General features: G+C 38.0%; 1 protein-coding gene across 2 annotated transcripts in view; it reads right to left on the reverse strand.

Annotated features, from left to right (window-relative positions):
* The window catches only part of LOC128741887 (protein TANC2), a 117,619-nt gene that overhangs the window by 5,871 nt on the left and 90,814 nt on the right, over positions 1-20,934 (reverse strand). For both annotated transcript variants that reach the window (XM_053837989.1, XM_053837990.1), the window contains exons 4-5: positions 16,394-16,551; positions 3,307-3,598 (exon numbers count right to left, since the gene is read on the reverse strand). In XM_053837989.1, the coding sequence (XP_053693964.1) occupies positions 3,307-3,598; positions 16,394-16,551 (450 nt within the window). The remainder of the gene's footprint in view (positions 1-3,306; positions 3,599-16,393; positions 16,552-20,934) is intronic.

The following is a 20,934-nucleotide window of genomic DNA, read 5'->3' on the forward strand; positions in this document are numbered from 1 at the left end:
TCTGCGGGATAGCTATAGACAAGCAAAAAAAAAATCAAAAGTTTTTATACTTTGCCTCTCCCGTTCAACGCAATCGACATGTTTCGCAGACTGTTTAATTAAAAATAAAACAGTACAAATCTTCCTAACAGTGAAACAATGCCTTTATTCGGGACTACGAAACTAAAAGAGATTTTTAGACCTGTTCGCACTTACACGAAATCCCGTGCCGAATTGTCAAAACTTGCGTGAAAACAAAAGCAAAAATACTTCCTTCTTTTCTTTTCTCACACCAAAACCAAACAAATATCAGCAACTTCGTAGTCGCGAATTAGGTATATGGCATATCCTTTTTTTGCTTTTAAGCGAGGGAACCACTGCGACCAGTATTTAGATCTATTGTGCTATGCTATGCATTGGTTGACACGCCATCAGCATTTAGAGTGGTTGTCAATAATCAGTATGAACAATTACTCCAATTAGACACATAAGCGCCTCTTAGGAAGTTGATTACCTTTTTGTAACATTCAGTGACTTTCATGAGTTTATATTATCGATATGACTATGTGAGAGTTAAAGTTTTGTGGTAAAGAAATGTCGTAAAAAAAGTGAATTCAGGCCATTTTCTTCACATTAATAATCCAATTGAAATATTCAATGAGGAAATAAGAATGATGGACGATCATATCATGTATCATTGAACCAAATTTATGTGTTTTTATGGCGAGAATCTAAATCGTGGCTGAATAGCCCAATCGAATCACCATTATTCTTCATTCAATGGTTCATGTTTAAGAGAAACGTTAAATTCTGAAGCTGAATAAAGATAAGAATGAGGTAAAATATTAACAGATTTTTATAGTTTTGTTAAAGAAACTCTGATCAGTAAAAAATAATATTTCATGCGTAACATTATACAGTGACATCCTTGGATAGGAAGATATAAATTTAAGAATTTAAGATTATCCTGCTTGATCAATATATATTGATAACTTCTTAATCTTAATCGATCGTGTATTCAATTTCCATAAATTCGAAAAAAAGGAAAACTCACAGACCCAGTATTCGGTAACGGCGAGAGACACACTATTTATCAACAGGATGACGTCGGGCGGACAAATCTTACTGAGTTCGATTATATTTCGTAAGCTTCAATATTGAGGGAAGTAATTTTCAGTGCGAACTTATAATTTTTCTTCTATAAGGAAAGGAAAATTGTGTGCATTTTACGATGAGTCAGCTTTGCGGCAACAGACGATAAATTAGTGAACGAGACGATCTTCAAATCGAAGGCAAAGCGCATTGATCGGTGCACAAACAACTGTAGGTTGTTCACAAACCATTCTGCTTTTAATTTTTGCGTTCAAAGGGTGTGGCAACACCGTCAAAATAAATGCAACTACTTTGCAGAATTTGGCAACGAAGCATTTAATTTAAAGAACTGGCAATGTGAAGGTAATCAAATTGGTTCTAAATCTTTCAATGCAGCAAATGGGTAATAATTTACTCGTCCTAATGCAACACTGACTGGTCGATTCTACACGTTGCGAACTCGTGAGAACAAAAATAATCTCAAAGTGAAACACGATCACTTATGGCGAACCGTGTAATGGATTGATAATGTACTCGAAATTGCGTTGTAGGTGCTGCTCAATGGTTAAACAATTGGTCATAAGCACACACCTTTTTACGGCATATCAGCTTATGTGGTGTCTAATTGCGGACTATGCGAATAAGACCAAGAATTGGAAAACTTAAAATTTTATACACAACAGTGTGCGCTCACATTACAGGAACAAAACATTTATCCGCAAGCAAGGAGAATTAAAAACAAAATTAGGTCTGACGTGTTGAAAATAAATAATTTTTTATTTTTATTGCATAGAAAACTCATAGAACTCGTTAGGTATGAAATTTTCTCACTTGTGTGGGTCATCGGGAATGGTTTTCATCTCAGGTTTTAATATAACTCACAAATCCTTATGCCCGGAAACCTGTAGTGAATCCTTTTCATTAGAATGTTTGATTGTTTCCCATGTGCGTAAATCATTGATTTATCAATCACAATAATGCATAGATAGCCAGTAGACGGAATATATCACAAGTTTATAGGCCGCTCAGTTAGCTTCGAGGTACGATGCTGGTCTAACAAACCAGTCGTCGTATGTGCGAATCTCGGCTAGACGGTGCTGCTAGATGGAGTAAGTAGGATTTTTGTACTAGACCCGTAATTATCCTGTACTCTAACAGCCGGCCGCGAAGTTTGTCGATGAAGAAGGGTCAAGTGGTTTAAGCCCAAAGTTTTGCTTTTATATCACAAGTTTTAAAGAATCCTGCGGAAAAGATCAAATGCAAATATTTAGGTATATCCACTAACTTTTTGAAAAGTCACCACTTTTTGAAAGCGGTTTTATAGAATTAGTAACCGACGTTAATGGCATGCAACGTGTCTTAAAACCGAAACTCCATCCACAACAATAAATAGTGCGAGAATACACTTGACTATAAGCATTCAATTAGTTCACGTTGAATGGGTAAACATCAATATCGAAATATATAAACCTAAACAAAGTCGAAAGGTATATAAAACAATCAATCCAAACAAACGAAAAATAAACGAAAACGAAGCCGGATAAAAAGTGAATACAAATCAAATAATCCACGCAACACAAGTAATCAAAAGAACTCGAAACAATCCGTGCCTGCTAATTGATTCAGCCCGGCGTTGGCCGTTGACGTTTGCGCTGACCAGAGGGATTTAATTTTGCCAAAAACCATCGACGCTGTGCCTAAGCTGAGTCGATGAAATTTATGGCTATCATTAGCGTTTCGTTGCCTTTTGTTGACGGTTGCTGCCGTTGCCGGGGCTGGTTCAGCGGCGGGTGAGGCAGTCGATGATCGTAAATTGCTGGCTGCTGCAGTTGCTGCTCGATGATATGAGGCCGGATTCAGAAGAGACGCCAAGCCTATTTCCGGAGCGGTTATGTTTTTGATTTCGCGATAGAGAAAACGGGAATTAAGAGAGCGTGAAGATGGCATGCGAAAGAAGTTCTGCAATCTATGTGTTGAACTGTTAGAACCACTTTTCATTATATGATTTTATGGTTTTTCTGTATACTAAATACTAAACGTTTTAAAAACCAATTTTGGCAAGAGATAGGATTTGCCGTAAACTAAGACCGGACTGATCTTCAATTGTAGCGGAAAACGACCAATAACAATTTTCCGTCGGACGTTCGGCTGCCGCAAGAGGGTATCTTGCTTGAATGTACCCGACATATGACGAAAAATTCCTATTGAGCGTTGAAATTGTGGCTCAGAACTTACCAGACATTGTTGAGTTATCTGTTGCAGCATTACTGCGACGGTAACCAAACGGACTTCGTAGATTCTTAGGACTAAAAAGGCGTCTCCTATTTTGTGGAGGAGTGGCACACGCACTGGATGAAATTTCACTGCTACTGTTGAGGCTACTGCGCTGTGACGTTTTCATGCCGAGTCCAAATGTGGTATTTGATATGCTGGCGTAGTGTGGTTCTGACTTTCCAGTACCGGACGGACACCGAGGTGGTCGATCTTTCAGTTTGTACACATCCGATGACATGAGATCACTTGGAGCCTGAAAAAAAAATTCAAATTTCAGTGTCGCTGGTTGAATACAACGCGTCTATGCAAAACTTTAAAATATTTGAACTGTTACTTAAGATAAATGATAAACGTCCGAACGATGCTTGTGTTTGTGCGTGACGTGGCAATCATAAGAAATATTTAACATAAGGCTTACTCCAGATATGCAAATGTTTCGTAAGCAATACATCTTGCATACGCAGCAAGACTTTCTATCAACATCTCCATGTCGACCTTGGATTCCGTTGGAATGATTCCTTCTAAAAACTGTAATTCAAATCTATCAAGCAACAGCTAGTAATCTAGCATTGCAATTTGCAAATTGTGTGCGCGAAGGTATGAAGGATTATATGTCAGTGCAACTATTATTTCAACAAACTATGCAAAAATAGTATCCTATGCTGGAGAGCGATTACCTAACTGCCCTCCTTTTCTAAATAGTAAAACGTCAAATACAATTGTGGTGTGCATTGTGTCATTCATTATTGTTGCATGTTTGTCGTTCTCACGTACAGACACACTACCCATGTAGGTATATGCTGTATTTGGCACATGGCAGCCGGTGAAGGGTGCAAATTATCATAGTTTAGTTTACCAATTCAAGTTGCAGGGTTTCGATAAAGAGTCTCTTTTAAGGAATCGTATAAAAATAGCCTAACGCATGAGTGTAGCGGGTAGGGGGTTCATTTATCGTTACTCGTTGCAACAACGTGAAGGATGGGTTGCGAAATGTTACGCAACACGTATTAGGCATCAGAATTAATTTAATTCACATGCTTCAGGTACGTTATATGTATTGTTAAATGTGGCAGGAAGTCTAAAATCCGAATTTTTCATGATACAATAATCTGTATACGATGGAAACACAGATATATTTTAAAAAAACATGTTTTACACCTTTTTGTACATGATATCCGACTTTTAATGGTTTACTGACTATCAACTTTTCTGAAGTTTTTTCAAGATTTTACGGATCAATACATGTTTAAAGTACTATTTCGGATTAAAGTACAATTAAATGGAATATTTGTTTTATTTGCTCGTCTAACCGGAAATTATATTAAGATTCTTAAAGATAATTTATAATTAGTTGAACTTTTTTAATGTGATTTTGCAATTTCACTGTTTTTACGCGATTTGTGTTTACTCTCGTATAGAAAAAATCCCTGCAGGTAAAATTGAAAAGAGAATTCGTCTTTCTTTTTATTCATTATTCGCTTGTCTTATAGCAGGGGGAGAACTGTATAAAACGCATCAGTAGTGGGGTAGAATGGCCCAAGCCATTATATGTGTAAAAACTGTCACAAATTTTTTAATACTCTTTTTATTTTGGTGTTAACAATCTAGTTCATAATTTTGCAGCATAATAATGCACTAATAACAGTAGTATTCGATAAAATCAAAGGACTAAGTCAGCGATTCTATTCCGCATATTTACATGTTCATGGTTTTCTTATAAACTTTACCACTTCAGCAGGTAAATTTTAATATAACTATACTCTGTCTTATTAACCGACTATTATACTCCATGATAGATCACAAAAACAATATTGGTTACACACATTTTGCCAAAAATTTCAAACTATACAAGTAAGGGGGTCTCGTTTCAAAATATTTGTTAAAAAATGCAACAATTTTATTTGTTGCATAGATCTCAGAATCTGTATATAGCATCGTTGATGTTTTGCAACATGATGTTTTGCATAAAAGGTGCGTTTTGTACCAGTTTCCCTACATTCGAAGCACGAACAATCTTCTCATTTGGCGTATGTCTGCTAATGGGCAGGCAAATTTGCCCTACTGCGATTTACATGGTAGCGTACTGAACGTGCGTTTAACTGATGACTGCATTTGGCTTGATTGATGTGACACTTCGACTGCTTGCATTAACCATCACCAAGCAGTACGAGCAAAAGCATCAAACTTTGCCGTTTAGTAAATGGCGCTGCTTGATTGATGCCGCCGGTAGATCAAATGGTCACACACACCTGATTTAGCATGAAATGTCCATTTATGTATCTACATGTGCGAATCAGAGCGGGCGAATTATGCGCCTAAGCGATGACATTGGAATTGCAATTAAATTTAATGCGACTATGCACTGTGTACTATCTGTGTGATTAGCAACTGTAGTCGAGGTACACAGACGCCTAAGAAAACTATTTTTACATGCTTTTATTTAGTTATTGTGACAAATCAATATAAATTAGCAGCTTTGAAGTTAGCAATGGGTGAATGTTGTATGACCGATGGAATATTAGATTATTATTAAAATGAACTTTTGAGATTAAGATTGATTATGATTTGTATATAATTTTCCACTTATATTAACTTATATTTCATTTTAAAAATAAAATTTAGTGGTTCCTTTATAGAAATTATCATAAATATTTACAACTCATGATAGCATAGAAGCAAATACCATGTACATATTTCAAATTAAGATACAGTCTGCTACAGCTGGAGTAATGTTACGCAACACTAGAATGCTCGCCATTGTGCAATGACGCTTACTTCAGAGCATTGGTTGTCTAGTAGTAGGCAACGAGCCGTGTAATTTGCATTGCAATCATATGCTCTAGGGACATTGCTGGGTCGCACTGCGGGTATTAAAGACCGCAGTATCTGCATACATTTTTCTCATATTCTATCCTCAAGAAAGCGTGACGAAAAGTGTCAATTAATAGTTAAACGCGTCAATATTTCATGTTCAAACACAGCAATAATTGTGCCCATGTCTGTTTTTCTGCCAAAAACACGATTCAATTAGTTTCCCAGCTCAAATAATGGCTCACGTAATGCATTGAGGTGGTTCAAATGGGATGATTATATCGAATGCAAACAGCAGTCGACTGTCCTAAACTGGGGCCTTACGATTTCATGGTCAAAATTCATTTACGAGTTTGTAACGGTCATTAATCATTTTAGGGGCAATGCTGCCTGTCGAATGTAATCTGCACAGAGCGTAACAGATTCCTATTAGCGGTCTTATTAGTAGATATCATTCGTATTACTTAACAGAGAGCTAAATCTGCCTGTTGGCGATTGCTTGCTGCCTTGATTTTGAGCTTTCGGCTAAAACACAGCGTTTTTTCACCACGAAAGCAATGCTATTCACCAAGGAGCTAATTAAGCGTAAGGCCATAAACTGACAGGCGCAATTATCGTGACGTGTAGATATATATATATATATATATATATATATATATATATATATATATATATATATATATATATATATATATATATATATATATATGTATATGTCATGTATTTATCACTGCGTGTAGTGCGTAAACTAGACTTTTCCAGACAGCTTCAAGGAATCGTCTGAAATGTGTCAACAGTAAAAGGCACAACACAAATCTAAAGCCTCTTTAATGCCTCTCTTCTGGACCACCTTTCTGCTCTCGTAAACTCGCCTGCGGGAACTATAAAAAACGGTTAACGATATTTATCAGTATGAAGAACAAAGTTATAAAATAAAGGACGTAAGGACTAAATTTGGAATAATAAAATATGATAATAATGTATTTATTATTATTCGTATATATTTTGTATGTTTGTACAGCGGTACCGAATCGCAAAAATGCGATCATTAGTTATCTCGTAAATAATGCATAATTTTTCAAGGGTGGTGTCGTCAGAGAAGTTTATTGATATTGTGCCTGGCAACTAAATCTGGACTATTTTCCCTAATACCAATATATATGACGAAACGAAGCAGCAACATTGTCGTTGCCCGTTGGAACCTTTGTTATACGGCCTTACTAGCTATTTGAGATAGAAATCGACACGTCTTCATAAAATTTTTGGAAATTGAATAAGTTTACGAAATTCGAAAAAAATAGGAGCACTTATAAATTTTGATAGATCCTTTTTTCATGAAATTGCTCAGTAAGTATAAATAAAGTTGTTACTAATTTGAGTAAGTGCAAGTAAAACTAAGTTGTAAGAGGAAATATTATTCTTTAACATCGTATACATTGCGTAGTAAAGGTCTAGTTTATAAGTTTTTGAACTATGCATGATTTCCTGTAATACCATTCTATTTGATTCACACCAATAAAGTTTTCTTGAATAAATTTCATCAATTTTTATCAATCTTCGGTTGTATTTTGTACAACACGCGTAGGTTTTTGAATGCCATATTGTTATAAAGTTACAAATCGTTGTTTAACTAACGTGTAGAGTAAGGAGGGGTAAAAGTGCGATTCAATGATTTATCGGTGCAGATTCCGAGTAAATTAACTACATTGGTATGGATGGGTGACTACTTAAACTTTGGTTGCTTACAAAGCATAGTTGCTGAGTTATGTGCAAATGTTATTTTAGGGCGGTTTTGATGTAGTTTTTCGTTATACGGCAAATACGATATAAACAAGAGGATATTACTTGTTGAAAATTTGTAGCAGCGTTTTACATCACTCACATATCTGTTTTGAAAATACAGTGAAAAGAATTTACAAAATATATTTCGCTTTTCCGTAATTTAATCTAACCCCATCAAGCGCCTAGCGGGGTAAAAGTTCGATTCACGGACGGGGCAAAAGTGCGATTCATGGACGAGGCAAAAATGTATAGCTAATTATGTACAACTTTAGGCACTATATTACAGATGCTAGAAATGGAAGATCTGCAGAAAGCTGTGTGCTCTACAGATGTTCACCGAAGGAAAACAATGTTTTTCCGCTGATGAAAAAAAAGTTTCGATCTGACGGAGGCTTCAATACGCCAGCGCAAAATAGAAAAGGTGCAAATTGAGAATATTCCTTACCAAAACATACCGCAGATTGGAGATAATATGGTGTTGTTAGCTACTGTTATGCTTATTTCATGGATTCGAGCTTTGCACTTTTGCCCCGCGGTATTCGCACTTTTACCCCGCTAGTGGGGTAAAAGTGCGTATCGGCACTTGATCAGAAGAAAGAAGAATTTATTTTGCAAAACACTATTACCGCAGATGGTTTATAGTTGAATGCAAAGACATTGAGTTACTGCATCACTATAAAATATATTATGTTGTTGTCCTTCTTTATATCTCACGAAAATTGATGACAACTTCAAACATCGCACTTATGCCCCGCCCTACTCTATTCTTCTATAAACTTGTTATGAGCAAAATGTCAGAATTACTCAATGCATTAATACTTTAAATTGTTGGGAAAACAGATCTGCATAAACCGACGTCACAGAAACGAAGCAATCAGCATGTGAGGTGTACCGCAGTTGGCCCCAACTGGAATTTTGTCTCACTTCTATATATGGAAAAATGGTGTCTGTATGCAGCAAAACTACCAGCAAATGCAAAATGTTTAAAATGTATCCATCTGTTGGTAGTCGAGGAATTCGGGGTCAAAATTAGGGTATTTTTTATAATCAAAGTTCTACAGTTCCTAAACAAGCAAGCATAGAGGTATACTATATTTAGCAAAGTTATATATTTTTACTCTATGCTCTAAAACTTTGCAGAACAGACCAATGTGTTATATTGAAAGTGAAGAAAAATATAATTTTGTTTCACTTTTAGCGGGATTAATCAAAATCTAAATTCTACCAGCAGATAGAGCTTTTAATTTCAAGAAACCCTTTCAAAGGTTCGATAAACCTAAAACTAAGTTTTCCTATAATTCGCACTTTTTTTGGTTTTGGACAATTGTGTGCGCGAGTAACCGTGTTACAAAAGTTGGCGCGAGTGTTAAATTTTTTTGAACCGCAAAACCAATTGTTCTAAAATTTTTCAGATATATTTGCAACAAGGAATTTGATGGCAAGATAATTTACACTAGACTATCTTAGATGAAATCGTTATAAATTACTGTATATTTGAATGTGTTGTATACGATTGCGCATAACTTTCAAATTAAACGTCCATTCAAAAAACAAATCAATAGTGATCTATTAGGCTATATTACCTTTCAAGTGAGAATAATAGCGCATAAATCAGTTTGGCCATTTCTGAGAAACAGGCGATAATTATAACCTTGTCAAAACAGGTTTTTTAAGCATAAGTTTTAAACTACTTGTTTGTTTTCAATTAAACTTTCTGACAAATTTAGTGTTAACAAGAGCTTTCATTTGATACTAAGATCGTTGAAATCGGTCATGTGGTTCCGGAGAAAATCGTGTCAGGTAGTTTTCACATTTTTGCTTATAGGTACTTTAAAATGAAACGTCGGACCATGAAACAACTCAATATTGCTATACTAGGAAATAGTATCTTTCAAACAAAAGCAAAATCAAACGAATCGGTTCAGCCATCTCCGAGAAACAGGCGATAGAAAATGAAGCACACACACACACACACAAACACACACAAACACACACACACACACACACACACACACACACACACACACACACACACACACACACACACACACACACACACACACACACACACACACACACACACACACACACACACACACACACACACACACACACACACACACACACACACACACACACACACACACACACACACACACACACACACACACACACACACACACACACACACACACACACACACACACACACACACACACACACACACACACACACACACACACACACACACACACACACACACATTGCTCAGTTCGTCGAACCCTATCGAATGATATATGTGACTCGGCCCTTCGGGACTCGATTCGATTCCCGGAGTTTTTCGACCAATTTCTAAACCTTTGTTATAGTATAACAAAGGTAAAACAAAAGTTTTTATCACCCTAATAGGTGCATTTACGGCCACATTAATAGTGTAAAAAGATGCACTATTATTTGCATTTATTATTACATAGGATTTCGAATTTGGTAACAAATGCTTATCACCTATGTTGCCAAAATCGAAACCGAGCCAAAATCGACACCCTTTTTTGATATGAAGAAATTGAATGTAAATGCTTTAGAAATTGACTAAATATCATTAATTAACGATGGCAACCATTTATGTTAAAAAGTCCGCCAAGAACTATCCGTGCGGTGCAAATAAGTTATTGACACCCTGCGGTAAGACGTAGTCCTACGGCAACAAAAATATTATTGTTCGAAACCACTTAATTTTTTTAATGAACATTCTGAGGGCATCACTTTTTCGTCATTTAAAGCATGTATGCGGAAACTGATTGATATGTAAGCATATTTTTGGAGGTGAAATATCTTGTGTTGCCAAAAACGAGTACTTTTGTTGCCAAAATCGAGGCATGCCAAAATCGAACCATGCCAAAATCGAATCATGCCAAATTCGAAATCCAACTGTATATGCACTCTTATATGAGTGGGTCAGAAAGGGGTGTAAGTGACAAAAAGTAAATTTCGAGAAAATCAGGTTCAAAGTTAACATTGTCTAGAAAATTCGTGAGATTATATAATAGAAAACTAATGACTAACTATGGTTGTGTTAGCTTTACTTTATTAAAATCTATTGAAATCTTGGAAAACCACTTTGATTTCTGGGATTTATAAAATAGTTTTGAAAATGTTATTTGCACTTACACCCCTTTCCTTCTCAGTTATGCACTTGTACCCCTTTCATTCCAAGCGATTATAGTGAATTACTACTTGGAGTGAAAAGGGTGCAAGTGCAAATTTTGGAATCATATTACAATCGTCTTCATTGAAAGGTTGACTAGCGGGCAGGCAGCAGTAGTTCAGGATTTTCTCGCTACGTGGCGCTAGTGCAGAGGTAATATTCTTATATAGGCTGTATCTTACGCTACTGACTATTTAGTTGCAGTCTTCGGGAAGGTTGTTCAAATGACTGTCATCTCGGAAATGACACTGAAAATAGTTCAGAATATTCTCAACGTGCAGCGCTAGTGTATATGCGAACTCGCTTTATTTGCTATAGCTTATAATTCATGTAACCTAAGATATTACTTTCTTAGGCAAAGTTGTTTGAGTAATAGCAGCTTTGCAGATGGTATAGAAAATAGTGCAGAATTGCCTCACTACGTGGCGCTACCGTATATGTAATATTACAGTATACGCTGTAACTTACGCTACTGATTACCTAGAAAGTAGTGGTCTTCGAGAAGTTTACACAAGTGATTGTCACCTTCAAGATGGTATGAAAAATAGTTCAGAATTTTGTCATCGGCGGGGCTAGTGTATATGCGTATACGTTATATATCATGATATGAGTAACTACTGGACTCATTACTGCGACCAGTATAGAGTTGATCTATTGTAATATCGCCCGGGTGCTTGCTGTATGACCTGCACTGCATTTCTGTTTGCTATAACCGCTATTGAGAAAGCAATATGCTTATTAAATTTTATGCGTGCTTGTGTGTATTGGGGTTTACGCTTTCTTCAAAGCTTGATCTACTTTACTCACTTATTCTTCGCTGCCAGCACTATCCCATATTATAGCCGTCCCTGGCGAGGACTCCCTCGTTCCTCTGACCTATAACTATAGGAGGGACTTTTGCACTGTCAAGTCAAGAGGCTTCAGTGGGTAAATATATAGAAATTCAGCATGAAGGAAGGGTAAATGAGGGGCCTGAGAATAAACCCATGCTAAAGTTATTTGACATCGAATGGCTTTGATTCTACTAAGATTCGAACCCACGACCACTCGCTTGTCAAAGCCGACTCGGTAACCTTGCGGCTACAGAGCCTCCCTTGCTGATAGTAGGGAAAATAGTACAGAAGTATCTCACTGCGTGGCGACAGCGTACATGTAATTTACTTGTGTGGGCTGTATCTTGCGGTACTCATAGCTCATGACCTTAGTAATCGTTTTTTTTTTCGGAAATCGAAGCATCGTTAGACATCGATTTTCCTAGAATTCTAATTGTATGCAATCCCCGATTTGCCTGATTAAAAAAATCTCATTGTTTGTTTCTCGCTACCATCCCCCCCCATCGCCTGACATCTTAAGATCAAAATTTTCATTAAATATTTGTAATGGCCTAATTCAGAACGGCTGAACCGAAGAAATAAGTTTATATGACGTAATTTGTTCAATTATTCTCGGCTATAGTGGTAGCCTGCTTAGAGCACTCTAATTTGTTCAATTTGTTATGCGAAGAATTTGATTTGTTTTTAATTTTACAAAAATGAGTAAAATTTGGAAATTTTTGAAAAATTGTCAGAATAAAACAAAAAATCCGATAGAGTGCCCATTAGTAGCTCTTCGCCAGATTTTAGAACATATTTTACCTTATCATTAATACGAATCAGAGGGGACATGTTTTGAGATAATTTATGTTTTATGCTTTTTATTTTGATTTTGCAAAGTTTTTTCTTTCAGCGTATTTTTTTTCGAAAATACACTTAATTTCCTTCAACTTTTCCGTTGACGTCATTTTTAACAGTTTATAGGCATTTTATTTAATGGCGAGTTCATTCCGTTTCTATTTTCAGAATATTGGATATTAAAGAATAATTATGCGTTCCCTAATTCTGGAGAATTGCTACTGTTTTACCTGACTCACTGAGAATATGCGTATTATTGAAATAAAACGTAACCATGCGTTTTATTCGTTTATGACGCATATGCAGTTAATATCGATAACAAACGATTTTTTATAAGTTGTGCTTTTGTTATTGCATTCAATTTGTAAAAAGTTGCATAAATAACAATTCTGTTTCACAATACAATTATTGCGTACTACTGGCACTTGAAATATAACGTTCAAGTACGTTATTTTTAGTGATCAAAATTAACAATATTTTCGAAAGGGCGATATTTTTCGAAACGTTTCGAACCAACACGATCCCGCGAACACAACGCATATTCGCAGTGAGTCAGGTAACACAGTAGAATCACCTTGTTCATTACATGTAACAGAAGTAATACTGAAAGCGATTGTATTAATCACTAATGCAATATAATTATCAAGGTATGTTGAACAACTATTGAACTCACTAAAGGTTTTCATAACCTGTAGACTCTACAGTGTAGAGTCATTGAGTCGTTTATATTTTTATGCTAAACTGCCTTGTCTGCCTTAGTATGAATCTGGAGAACAAACTCACTGAAAACCCATTGTGAATAAGAAGCCTGAATCGATTTCTGACGCGAGGTTATATCTCACTTTGCAAAAAAATGATTTTCTAAAAGTTTTAATTTTATTTATTTGCCTTCGTCGGCTGCCAGCGTTACTGTGGCTAAAACAAGTTTTAATGTTAGAAAACAGCCATTATGTTTGCCTGAACCGTTGCTAAGTTTAGAAGTTAAGTTTATATTGTAGATGGCATCTACGAAGCCAAGCAGTTGGCATCCTTTGCTGGGTTGTTTATTTTGACACCCAGTTTGCAGATCGCTGAATTACGTGGCAGTCGACAGGGTACTGCTCTATCAATTAGAACCCCAAAAGTTCGGCATCGTGGCAATGCAGAAGATCGGTCGTAAAGTCGAGAAAGTATGAAGGATCCGTGGCGGTAAGGAAGGCCCAATTTTACCGAGTGGTGGACCGATCAACGAGCTAGGAATGATAAGAACGCAGGATCGCGTGATGAATTGGATGAAGAATGATGGCCGTTTCTTCAACTACACCATCATAAACGTACATTGTCGACGACGACGACGACGACGACGAGAAGGAAGCGTTCTATGCGCAGCTGCAAGCAACGTTCATAGTTGTTCGCCAAGGGACATCAAGATCATCATCGAAGATACGCCCAATTCAGCAGGGAAGCGATTTACAGACCGGTGTTGATTTACACATCGATACGGACGATAACGGTCAGTGATGCATCAACTTTGCAAGCTTCCGGAGGCCTAATCAGAAGCACTTTTTCACCGCAAAGATATCCACAAAGCCACATGGAGATCACATGAGCAACGAACTTTGAATCAAATCGACCATACTCTGATCGATGGCCGATTTTTCTCGAGCATCACTCATATCTACGCTTCCTACGGGGTACGGGTATCATCTAGGATCATTATCTCGTAGCTGTACATGCGCTCAAAACTATCAACGGTATATACTACGCAACAAAGCCACCCTCCTCGGTTATCCATTCGGCAATTAGGCAACACGTGAGTTGCCGAAAACTACGCGCACGTGCTGGATGAAGCTCGGTGCTAGGTGAAGAAAGCTCGAGTGCACGAAATCATTGGTTTGACGGGGAATGTTAACGAGCGATGGAGAAAAAAAAGCATTGGCGTAACTAAGGGGGGGCCAAGGGGGGCTAAGCCCCCCCTAGAAAAATCAGGCTGGATTTTTAAATTTAAGAAAAAACTATAGTTAGATAACTTTACATAATAAAAACTTGAGAGTAATTTTTATATGCATCACTACTTAAAGTTCCCATGCATCAATGTATATTTAATTTTAATATGCCAAGGAAATAAAATGGTCGAAAAAATGCCAGGGGCTATAGCCCCCCCTAGAAATGAGCGCTAGTTCCCCCAATGAAAAAAAGAGCTTGCAAAACTATCTAAGCATGCCACGAAGGAGAATTTGGCCAAGTATCGACGAGGAACAACCACCAAAAGGAGGACAGAGAACGTGAAGAGTTAGAACAATTATTCCGGTCTAATGAGACGCGCAAGTTCTATTAGAATGTGAACTAATCTCGTAAGGGACATACTGAAGCCCGATATGTGCGGGACGAGGTTGGAAACCACAAATAACAGAAGAAGACACAATGGAAGTTAACCTAGGAGTGCCTACAAACGATAAGAGCGATAACGATAACGATCCAAGAGATTCGGCGGGAAATCGGTCAGCTGAAACATAACAGAACCGTCGGAAAGGACCAACTCCCGGTAGAACTATACAAAAATGGCCAATAACCGCTGACCGCTAGGATACCTTCAAAGATTTGGGTGGAGAAGAAAGTACCGGAGTACCGGATCGGCTAGATTGCTGTAATTACCGCGGCATTACGCTGGTCAACGTCGCCAACATGATGCACTCCCAAATTTTGTTACGTCATCTATCTCTAATTAGCAAGAGAAGTTATAGGGCAGTACCAGCCAGCCTTTGTGTGAACTCGTGCTACTCGGATCAAATTTTTACTCTTTGACAAATCCTCCAGAAATATCATCATATTTCGTGGATTCAAGGGCAGCATACGATGTAGTCGAGCGCGAACAGCTATCACAGCTGATCTATGGCAGATAATGCACAAAAACGGGTTTTCGGACAAACTGATGCGGCTGATCAAAGCTACCCTGGAGCGAGTGGTGTGTCACGCGCTTGTTTCGGGGGCACTGTCGAGTCCTTTCGAGTCACGCAGAGGGTTGCGGCAAGGGGATGAACTGTCCTGTATGTTATTCAACGTTGCTATTGAAGGTATGATCCGGCGAGCGGGCATCGAAAAGAGAGGAATGATATTCAGTAAGAGTAGTCAACATCTAGCTTTTCCAGACGACCTCGACAGGACTACTAGAAACCTTCTTCGAGCCTCTTTTATGCATTTAGTCTTCAACAAAATTCATTTTCTACCCAATCTTCCTGGCATCCGCCTTCAGTCTAACGTAGATTGCCTCAGCCGTCAGCTTCTAGCTGTAATATCAAAATCATCTGCGAATTTTTGGAGTTGGCAACCACCTCTCCCAGTCAACCTGGTACTGTATTACGAAATCATTTGTTATTGTAGATGGACGAAGTGATATTTAAGATCCTCATACTACATCTATGCATCTATACATTTTGAGAAACGTACTGCTCGAGCCACAAATACCAATATCTATACATAAGCAAATAATTCATTTGTTCAATTTAGCAAGATATAAAATTTACTAGCTTACTAGTTATCATTACCATATGACATAATCATATGTCGGACATTTACATGCATATGTATAATTTAATGTTACCTTGTATATTTGCGAAACGTTTCCCCCTAGCTTATTTTGCAATCTGCAAATGGGTTGTGGTGATCCGAGAGGGCTCAGCAGCGTTGTAGTGCTACCGATTCCGGTATCGTAATCCTGCATCTTTCTGCTCAAGTAGCCACTGTTTCTGGACAATATTTCTAGAAAAAGAAAGCGGAAAGATAAACCGTTTTCATTAAATATTTCCATTAAACGACACATATTGTTATCAAATTGCTACATTTCAGCTTTAGACAACCAACATCCTGCGTTGTGCAGGTTAAGAAGCTATTAAGGTGAAATTAGTCGTCATCGATTCTGCAAATTTCAGAAGCAGTTTTTTTTGTTTGAAACAAAAGTTCTGTTCATGAAAATATATTCGCTGTGTTCAGATTGGCAAGAAGAATGCAGTAAATACATTTCTAATAAACAGCTTTTGGGCCTAAAAACTGCTTTCGAAATTGCGTTTTCCGACGAAAAGTTAATGACTACTAGTTAACTATTAAGGTCTTGATAAAATACTAATTGTCGTTGAAAGAGGTCCAATGTTGTTTTTGAAATGTTTTGCATATAAGTAGAAGAAATTTATTCCATTTAATTCAATTAAATTTTTTTGTTAGGGGGGACTTAGACTATTAAATTACACAGGTATGAAAATAAATGTTCAGATGCATCAAATATTTTTGGTGAATTATATGTTTTTGGAGTGCTGAATCCAAAACTGATTTCCGTTTTTCTCCTATATTCTCCACTATTACTGCGTAAATACAAAAAAAATGGAGTACTCAATTCAGAAAGATCGTAGATTGCATTCAGCTCTAAAAATGTTTCATACATGACTTTTACCGAACTTGCTTCTATGAGGTAATACAGTAGAATCAATATATATAGAATGCCAGTGTCGCTGTTTTTCTATAGGACTCATTGTGGTAAACATGAATACATGATGCTAACAATTTGTATCAAGTCTGTGAATCGGGAACTTCGTTGTCAAAGTTGCTCATTATTATTTGTCTGTTCTTTATCTGTGCGCTGGTTGGTGCTGTCATCAGTGCGTTCTCCGCTGTGTTTTTATGCCAGTGAAATGGTTTTAAACGTTCTTATTCTCTTCGTCCGGATAAATAGAATCCCACAACTGCGCCCTTTTGCACCGATTTTTTTTCAGAAATTTGAAGCAATTTTAAACTGGTTGTCAAAGTTTGACAATGAGATTCCCCTTTTGATGAATCTCAGGCACACACACACATTTGCATATATAATGTAAATACATTATCTGAACATGTGTGATGTTTACCACGCGCACTGCAGCGACACTGGCATTCTATATATATATATACTAGCTGACCCGACAAACTTCGTATTGCCACAAATTAACCTGTGTTGTACATAAATCATGAATCTCGGATGATCTTTGTCACAATCTCGAATTTTGCAAGCCCCCCAGTGGGCGGCGCTTCCGACGGCGGGTCACCGGCAACACTCGCGACCGTCTCGTCCTGAATGATCTAGTGTTACTATAGATAGTTTTTGTGGTCTTGTATTGACTAATGTTTTATGGAAGATTCTCGAATTTCTCGAGTTCGATTAGTTTTTGAGTTTCGCAAAAATTTCTGTTTTATTTGTATGAGAGTCCATATCCCCCTACCACAGGGGTGAGAGGTCTCTAACTATCGTAAAATTAATTCAAGACTCCAAAATCTCCCACATGTCAAATTTGGTTCCATTTGCTTGATTAGTTCTCAAGTTATAAGGAAATTTGAATTTCATTTGTATGGGAGCTCCCCTCTTAAAAGGGGAAGGGGTCGTAATGCACCATAGAAAAAATTTCTGCCATCTAAAACTCCCACATGCCAAATTTGGTTCCATTTGATTGATTAGTTCTCGAGATAAGAGGAAATTTGCATTTCATTTGTATGGAAGCCCACCCTCTTAAAGGGGAGATGGGCCATAACTCGCTTTCTAAAGAAGAGAGGGGTCTCAATTCACCATAGAAAAAAATCTTGCGTCCAAAACCACTTACATGTCAAATTTGATTCCATTTGGTTGATTAGTTCTCGAGTTATGAGGAAATTTGTTTTTCATTTGTATAGGAGCCCACCCCCTCTTAAAGTGGGGAAATCCATAGAAAATATACCATAGAAAATATTCTTGCCTACAAAAACACCCACATGATAAATTTGGTTCCATTTGCTTGATTAGTTCTAGAGTTATGAGGAAATTTGTATTTCGTTTGTATGAGAGCCCCCCCTCTTAAAAAGGTAAGGGGTCCTAATTCATCATAGAAAAAATGATTGCATCCAAAAACACCCACATGCCAAATATGGTTCCATTTGCTTGATTAGTTCTCGAATTATGAGGATATTTCTCCAGTCGTCGACTTTTCGAGAAACGTCAACCTTCACGGTTTCAACAACAGCCGATTGCATGTGGAACTGCTGAATCGATTTCACCCTCACATGGAGTCGTGTCAGTTCCAGCCAACCAACCGAAATTTTGGCTCTACCTTTCACGCATATCTCGTGATGTCACTGCTGAACAAGTTCGTGAATTAGCACAAAAACGCCTCGGTACTAAAGAAATTATCGCTACAAGACTAGTTGCGAATGGCCGTGACATCAGCACTATGTCTTTCGTTTCGTTTAAAGTTGGTATGAACAGCGACTTGAAAGCTAAAGCTCTGTCCACTTCTACCTGGCCAAAAGGACTACTCTTCCGCGAGTTTAAGGATCTTCGCTCGAGTGAAAATTTTTGGAAGCCGGAAAAAACTCCAGACCCATTACCATCAATGGCAGCCCCCATCCGGAATCCATCAGAGGAGACAGTGATGTCGGAATAATTGTTGCACCACCACGACGCACGTTAGAAAGCAGTTTGGAGACCTCTTCTCATTTCGACCCAGTCGCGCCTTTTGCAGCCTGCGTTCATCTTAGTCGTCGTGGTCCTGGTGTCCAATTTGATGAAGAGGTTCTCCAGCCTGCCTTCGCAGGCAAGTACATTTACCGTTTAAGTGATGAGCAATATTCTGGTGACCATCTTTCCGATTTTAGTACACACTCTACTCTGCACAACCATCCAAACTCATTCGAACGCCGCACATTGAACAGCTGTGTTGAGGTCTCTCAATTCGACGATGTTCCGCATTCTACTGCCGCAACATGCACAGCCGATGGACCCGCGTTGGAGAACTCTGTCGGATCCGTCCCGAAAACCGATCCTCTACTGATGTATTATCAGAACGTTGGAGGGATTAACTGTTCTTTAACGGAATACAAACTCGCATGCTCAGATGCTTGCTATGATATTTACGCCTTCACAGAGACCTGGCTCAACGAAAATACCGTCTCTAGTCAACTGTTTGACGACTCTTATGTCTTGTACAGACAGGACCGATCTTTGACCAATAGTGATAAGTGCTCAGGAGGTGGTGTTTCACTAGCCATCCGCTCGCGAATCAACTCGCGTCAAGTCTTTCCGCCCGATTATTCAGCAATCGAACAACTCTGGATTAAAGCTGCGCTGTTCGGAGCGAACACTTTCATCGGTGTTATCTATCTTCCTCCAGATCGTGTTAACAATGTTGATGTCATCGAAAAGCTTATCAAATCGCTCGACTGGATCGTATCTCAGCTGCATGCCAAGGATAACATCATCATTGTAGGCGACTTCAATCTTCGCAGCATTACTTGGCAGCTCAACACTAACGGATTTCTCTATCCGAATGCGACTCGCTCTAGTAACAGTGTTACATCCAGCTGTTTGTTAGACGCATTTAGTACAGCTTGTTTGGGACAGCTGAACAGGATATTCAACGAAAATGGCCGTTTGTTAGATCTCTGTTTTGTAAGCAAGGAAGTGACTAATATTAGCTTGACACATGCACCATGTCCGTTGGTCAAAGATTGTAGACACCACCCGCCTTTGCTATTATCTATGCATTATGAAGCTCGAAGTCCAATCATTAGTGCTAGTCCCAATAGTATATTTTATAATTTTAGTAAAGCTGACTACACCGGTATGAATGCCTTTCTCACATCTGTTCCTTGGAATGAATTAATCCGTGATCGTGACATCAACCTGGCTGCTTCCACTGTTTGCAATGTTTTACTATATGCAATTGATCAGTTTGTTCCAAAGCGAATAAGAAAACGGCCTGCTTACCCTGCCTGGTCAACTCGTTGCCTAAAACGTCTAAAAAAGTTGAAAAAGAAGGCATTGAAAAAATTCAGCTTATTGAAAACTGCAACATCGAAAGCCCTGTACCTTGAAGCCAATAGGAAGTACAAAAGATTAAATAAGCGTCTTTTTCATATTCACCTAAATCGCTTGCAACGGACACTCAAATCTAAACCAAAAGGATTCTGACGTTATGTTAACGATCAACGAAAAGAGTCTGGTCTTCCTACATCCATGTATCACGGAGACATAGAGGCGTCGACAATAGATCAAATAGCATCGCTCTTTCGAGAACAGTTCAGCAGTGTTTTCCTAGATGCTCCAGCCAGCCCGCTTGTTATCACAGAAGCAGCTGAGAATGTGCCATCCTT

The sequence above is a fragment of the Sabethes cyaneus genome, chromosome 3 (assembly GCF_943734655.1).
Source record: "Sabethes cyaneus chromosome 3, idSabCyanKW18_F2, whole genome shotgun sequence".
In the NCBI taxonomy this organism is placed as follows: Eukaryota; Metazoa; Arthropoda; class Insecta; order Diptera; family Culicidae; genus Sabethes; species Sabethes cyaneus.